Below are 7,005 nucleotides of genomic sequence, written 5' to 3'. Positions count from 1 at the left end.
TTGTTAAGAATAAAAAAAAACCCAATTTTGTTAAATGTTTATTAAAAAATGTCTTCCATACTGGAAAAACTAATATACCTAATCAAATATAGTTAATACCATTAATATTGGTAAAATTAAGCTCTTAAAATGAATTGTAACATTTAAATACAAGTATTTTTCTTTGATAAAATAGCACTTGCCACTGATAGCAATTGCGTTGAATTCATGTAATAATATAAATAAAAATAAACTGCAATACCTCGTGTGAATTAAAATTAATAAAAACTGAAGCACCACTCGATTTTAACACGAAGTGTTCATATAACTAACTGACAATGCAGCTTAGTGGTGAAAACTACAGTAGAACCTCATTAGTCTGGACTTCACTTAATCCGGACAGCTGTTTATAATATGTAAGTTACGCTAGTTTATTAGACTATCTAAACTTGTCAATTTAATACGTAAAAGATAACAACGATGAAATAATTATCTGCGTATTATGAGTATCTAAGGCATATTCGCGAGTTAATCATTAAAGAAATCACTGTGAAAGGAAGACAATCAAAGATTAGCAGTTTTTTTTTAAACCAGTAAGCGTGTCAAGTGTGAATAATGAAGGTAAGCCTTACTATGTTCTGTATTATGTACTCTTATGTATTGATTATAATACAATTATGTACTATTTTTTAGATTCAATATTGTTAGACATACATATGTATTAGATTAAAAATTGTATAATAAAATATCCAATACATTTTTTTTTAATTTCTAATTTACGATTTTTGGTTATTTTGTTTAATTCGGACAACCTAGAGCCCCAATTATCCGGATTGATGAAGTTCTTTTGTAATTTGTTTCATCGTCGTGTGTAGGCCTTTTTAAATTATTAGTAATAGATTGTTATTGCTTTGATAAATTATTATCATGATAACAACATTATACAGATTGGTAACCACGAATTTATTCTACACAATTCAAATTGTCAAGTACTCGATTTTTTTTTTAAAGTATTTACTCATTATTATGTTACGAGCACATAATTTTTCGAGTAGTTACTCGAATTTTGAATTTGAATCGACATCAAAAAACAATTCTTGTAAAACGTTATTTAATGAATAAAAAATGTTTACAAATTAAATAGTAAATCAAATGCAATTTACTTTTAAACTTATTTAAATAAAAAAATTGGATACATAAATTAATTTTTACTTAATTAAATATGAACACTTGCATTTTGAGATTAATAATTATATTTCATCACTTATCGAACGGGTAACAAATAATATTCAATTGAACACTTATGCCTAGTTCTGTTTTTGGACGTATTAGGTTTTTAGTAGTAACGCACTAATGAAGAAATCGACGAAAGAACAAAGTGTTTGGTTACCATTCAGTATTCTTATCAAATGTTTTTATCAGGAAAGACCCGTCATCACACGACTCTATTGTTGTCTAAGTTTCTATCACGATGTGGTTTACGTACTGTAGTAAAATGTATTGCTCTCTACATAATTAATTTACGTATTATCTCTGACATCAAAAGCATATGTATTGTGTGATATTGGTTTAACACGTTAATTAATCGCGATACAGTTTACATTTTAATCAAAATGGTACTTCTCGACAAAAGCAAAGTAAGTTTTTTCTTAGCGTACAATTGTTTTTTTTTTTTTTTTTTAAGTGGAAAAAGATGTATTTGTTGAGAAAATCCCCAAACCAATTTTTGTCAATTTTTTTCAAATTTATTTGTAAATCAGCATAAAATTATAAGATATATTAAAGCATTTTTTTTCGATTTTATTTGTAATAAGCTTAAAATCACATTACTGTTCTGTTTCAACTGTCAATATTTATATGGATAGAACCATATTTACATAAGGTACAATTGTAAATTCATTTCTCATTGACTTTCTTTCCGTGTTGTTTCACACTTATGCACCATAACACTATAACATGTTTTATGTCAAAACTTCTTTGATTCCATAGGTATTCTGGTATTGCCTACAAGTATTTCTTTAGTTAGAAAAGGTATTAATTTTAACTTATATTATTATTATTTGTATAATAGTACTAAAAATGTTTCTCCTCATATCTCGTTTACCTTATGAAGTATGTATTTATGTTGCTCATAGTTGCTGTGAGATCTAGAAGACAATACAGTATTCAGTGGTAATAAATCTTTAGCTGTGTAGGACAGTGGTTTTCAACCTGTGGATCACAAAAGATAGTTCAGGGTCCCCAAAAATAATGAAAAATGGTTATTCATATCAAAATATATTAATTTAATCTAATTATTACAAATTTACAATGTGTGTGTAGCGGTAATCTTATTTAATGATAAATTATTAACTATATGGTTACCAATCTTAATTGGATTGGCATTTAATATTTGATTATTTTTATACTTTTACCATATATGTGTATTTTAGTAATTTTAAGCGGTCCATACACGTTCAATCATATAGATCAATATTTGATATTGACATTAATATTGATAGTTTGTGGGTTGTATTGAAGACTTGTTCAATATATCGAAATAATTAAAATTATTTTGATATTGATAAGTAGTCAATATTATTGTGTCATTAAGAGCATTATCAATACTATTGAAAATATTCCATTAGTATATTTCATTAGTTTCTAAATATGTTACCATAACAATTGTGTGTCTTCGAATAAATCATTTAAATCGTATGTTAAAATTACTTTTTTGAATAGAAACGAGGAACAAAACTTTATTTTAGAAAACATTAAAGTTTGCCGAGATCATCTTTTATTATGGGAAGTAAAATGTGATGAGTACATGGATAGAGCTAAGAAAAATTAAGCATATTGTCGGTTAAAAGGCTATTTGCTGTAAGCGACACTTGTTATCAAGATTTGTCAATGTTTTACTGGATCCATAGATAGTTTTTATTATAGTGTATCATAATTTTATAATGTGTTATCGATGATCAAACTATATGCTGTAAGCGACATGTATGAAAAAAGTCTTGTGTAAACAACATTTGATGTCTGTGACTTTTTTATTAATTGAGTGAGCAAATAGTAAGCGATGTAATAATTTTGTTTTATGCGCCCAATTTTTTTTAATAATGACATATGCCATATTGTCGCTTAAATAATTTAATATGTCACTTACAGCATATTTTTTATGTAAACAAATGAGTGATATCTAATAAATAAGAAAAGAAATGCGATAAGTGATAACAATTTTTAGATTAGTTCAATTTAATTTTAATGATTGTGACAGCTGAAAATTTAAAAGCTGATTTATAAAAATTTAAACTTCCAAATAATTTATGATAACAATTATTATTTTTTATATTGATGATAATAAAATAATTATCAAATTTGATTAAGAAAACATAGATCACACAAGGTAACACTATTTAAGAGTTGTTAATTATTAATTTTAATTTTTATTCAAATTAAAAAGAATTTTTTTTATTGTATATTGTTATTTAAATATTTTGTTAATTGTATTGAATGAATTGTATTCTGTTCATTTTTATTTTTAATAAAAATAATAAAAAAAATATTATAATAAATGCTAAAATAATAATGCATTTTATTCAAATTTGTTAAGAAAAAATTTGTTTAAATTAACATATTCGTAATTATGTGGATATGTGTCACTAAATACATTTTTTGGATGGTGTTTTAAGCATTTTTTTAGTAAATTATTTATGCGACAAAAGTACTAGTAAGCAAATTAAAATATGTTCAATACCAAAAATATAATGTAGATACTTACAAAAGAATCAAAAAATTAATATATTCCTATGACAATTAATTTATATTAAAGATTAATATAATAGATAAATGTGAAAAAAATAATTGAAAAATCTTTAAAACTACAATAATTTTACCGTTTTGAAAATAAAAATAAAGACAATATCATTTTTGAGTTCTCCTGAGAAATATGAAATGTGTCACTTACACCAAATAGCCTTTTAACCAACGATGTGATGTTTTATTGAAAAAATATCAATACAATTTATTGGCGGCAACATTGGACAATGTTTAGAGGAAATATAATTTTTTTTTTCACCATGTAACAAGACAAGAATAAAATTTGTGTTTTCTTTGCTAGACATTTTTAATGAAACTGAACAATATATTGATGGATATTATTGACTATTTACATGTCACAAAAATTAATCATTTATTGAAACATTTATTATTCTAAATATTATTCAATATTATTTTCTGTGTGGGCTGCTTTAGTCACAAATATAACATTTAATAATAAGTTTGTTTAAAAAAACATATATAAGAATAGCAGTTTCTAATATAAAATTTAATATGGAAACTATAGTTTTAAAAATTCAAACACATGTTTCCCAATAAAATAAGAAAATTGTTAACATACATTTTCATATTATTTATTTTTGTTTTTAAATTTTTATTAATTTATTTAAGTATATTTAAAAAAAATTCATATCCTTTTATTTATTATTCATAGGGGTCACATTAAAAAAAAATATAAATTGGGTGTTGCAATTTGAAAAAGGTTGAAAACCACTGGTTTAGGACTTTGTCTAGGGTACACTGAAGGAAGCGACTTACCTTTGTACCCTAAATTAGCCATTTATTAATATTAATATTTATGGCATGTTAAATGCTATCTCATATAATTGTTGCATGCCGGTATATGGGTACCGGACAGTGCAACGAGAGATGAGTACACTCAACTGTTCAGCTTCGTAATCAATGTAGAATAATAATAATGTTGAAATAAATAACTCAAGACTTTATAATATTAACTTTATTGAAATATTTCTAAGTCCAATTTATTTAATTTGTAAAATTATTCTAAGTCCAAATAATTGATTTATAAAACAAAATGTTATATGTTTGTATTGTGCTACTCTAATTTATCATATCAATCCTATACCTTATGGACATGCAAACACTTATTATAATTTTTATCTTTTAGTGTAAAATTGTTGATTTTTTATAAAGTGGATTCCGGTGTATTACAAAATTATATAATATATATATATAATAAATATTTAAACCATATAAAAATAAAACGTCTAAATTTTATATCAACTACATTTTTTTGAAATAGTAAATATAAATTACAACTCTGGGTTGGTTCACTTTGATAAGTAGTTCTGGCTCTGTCACTGATCATGTTCAATTATATACATCATACTACTAAATTGACTACTGAACTGACTACTAAACTTTTTACTTTTTATGCATTATACACTATTTAGACGACTCACGTTAGATTATTTATTCAAAACTCAACATATCAATAAATATATAGTCACTCAATATATGGTAATATATAATCACTTAAAATGTAAATGACATAGATTTGATTAATTTTTTAAATAAATAAAATTAAAAACGCAATTTAGTAAATATTTCAATAAACAAGTTTTCTTTTTTTGTATATCTATAAAAAAAGTTTTTAACTTTTGTATTTTTGAAAAAAGGTTTTTTTCACTAGATTTGAGTTTAAAATTTATTCATTTAACTATTAGTTAGTGATGTATTAGCATCTTGTGGTATTTTTAATGTAATTAATTTTTTGTTTGGCAGTTTTTGGAAGAGCTAAATATTTTATTTAATACATCACAGGCATGTGGATCGGTGAGAATAACAATGAAACTATGTAAGTTGCCTATTATTTCATAGATCTGTATAACCTCTATTTATAGATATTCTATTTAATATTTTAATGTTTATTGTATGAAAAATCTGTTAGAAGGTTTCAATATCAATAGGGATCTTAATGTGACTACATATTAAAGTTCAATTAAAATTCGGATATTTTTGTTTTTGTGTCTAGTACTTTTAAATAAAGAGCCGAAAAATTCGAAACAAAAAATTGAAGTACCAAAAGAAAAAATATGTTTGATCAGGGCTTCATTCAAAAACAAAAAATTAAGTACTAGAGTAAGTTCAATTTTTATTCAAAATATAAATTTTCTTTGTAATTCATTAATAATTTTCTAAAAATGTGTTTATTATTTCTGTATGTAGATATCTGCCAATGAAGTAACTTCATTTCAACAAGAATACTGCACATTGTTGAGAAATTCATTAAGTAGTTTGAAAAAGACTAAAAAGTTAAAGAAAAAAGTTATGTCTTAATAAAGTGAAACAAAAGCTTGTGATATTAAAACCTTTTTCTTAAATATAATATTGTATTTTATTGTATTACTTAATCGGTAATATGTTATTTTTATTATTAAAGTAAGATTTTACAAATTGCTTTTTTATTTTAATTTAACATATATGATAGTTCCGAGTGGATTTGGGTGTAATAGTGATGATTATAAAATAAAGTTTAAATATTTAAAAATCAAATTTAAGAGACAGAACAATTAAAATAAAACCGACTAATATTTTATAAACAAGAATTTACAGATAAAAACAAATATTCATGTTAAACTAAATTAACTGCATTAAAAAGAGTTTCAGTTATATATAATAATATAATATTATTATTACATTTGTCATTTAACATTATGAAGTTTGAACCAATAATAATAACAATTATTTTACTATATATTTTAAAATTTAAAATCTTGACATTTTTTATGAATATAGGAATATATTATTCTTATATAAAATTTCGTTCTTCCAAATATTTTATAATATGAAAGACTTAGCTAATAATGGATAAATTGATCCTTTGGTTGACGAATATTAAATGTTTAAAATAATTTATACTAAATTTAAGAAATATATTTGTTGAGAAAATTTAGTGACGAATAATGTGAAATGTCATAATTATTATTACTAAATGTAATAATAATATTATGTATTAAAATTCTGATAACGACGATTTTTAAAGTGTTTGATAAAAATTAAACAATCTTAAGAATATTAGTTTATTTAAATTTATTCATTGTAACGAAATATATCATTCATATTTAGTTACTGCAATACCTCTGTACTTATTTAAGAATATTAATAAATAATTTAACTATTGTTTTATAGTTTTTTTTAATTTCGTGAACATATTGTCTTAATACATTCAATAAATTACTAGAGATT

At 23.3% G+C, this 7,005-nt stretch overlaps 1 protein-coding gene across 2 annotated transcripts; it reads left to right on the top strand.

Moving 5' to 3' along the window:
- The first annotated feature begins 406 nt into the window (after window positions 1-406).
- LOC112682686 lies at window positions 407-6,170 on the top strand. 2 transcript variants are annotated; one of them, XM_025553368.1, is made up of 4 exons: window positions 407-600; window positions 5,542-5,614; window positions 5,792-5,898; window positions 5,986-6,170. In XM_025553368.1, the coding sequence occupies exons 1-4, from the start codon at window positions 595-597 to the stop codon at window positions 6,094-6,096; spliced, it is 297 nt and encodes a 98-aa protein (XP_025409153.1). In that variant the 5' UTR covers window positions 407-594; the 3' UTR covers window positions 6,097-6,170. The 2 variants fall into 2 exon arrangements, with proteins under 2 accessions (XP_025409153.1, XP_025409152.1); XM_025553367.1 differs by lacking the exon at window positions 407-600 and adding an exon at window positions 1,400-1,616.
- Window positions 6,171-7,005: the final 835 nt, after the last annotated feature.

This window comes from Sipha flava, unplaced genomic scaffold (assembly GCF_003268045.1).
Source record: "Sipha flava isolate LNK unplaced genomic scaffold, YSA_version1 208_pilon_pilon, whole genome shotgun sequence".
In the NCBI taxonomy this organism is placed as follows: domain Eukaryota; kingdom Metazoa; phylum Arthropoda; class Insecta; order Hemiptera; family Aphididae; genus Sipha; species Sipha flava.
This window is presented reverse-complemented; position numbering and strand designations above follow the sequence as displayed.

What these genes read in the sequence shown, in the direction of transcription:
- LOC112682686 (XM_025553367.1), top strand. Translation starts at nt 1,593, where the DNA reads ATGGTACTTCTCGACAAAAGCAAA. An exon ending in GAGAATAACAATGAAACTAT is followed by an intron (nt 5,615 to 5,791) that starts GTAAGTTGCCTA and finishes TTTTGTGTCTAG; the next exon opens with TACTTTTAAATAAAGAGCCG. An exon ending in ACAAAAAATTAAGTACTAGA is followed by an intron (nt 5,899 to 5,985) that starts GTAAGTTCAATT and finishes TTCTGTATGTAG; the next exon opens with ATATCTGCCAATGAAGTAAC.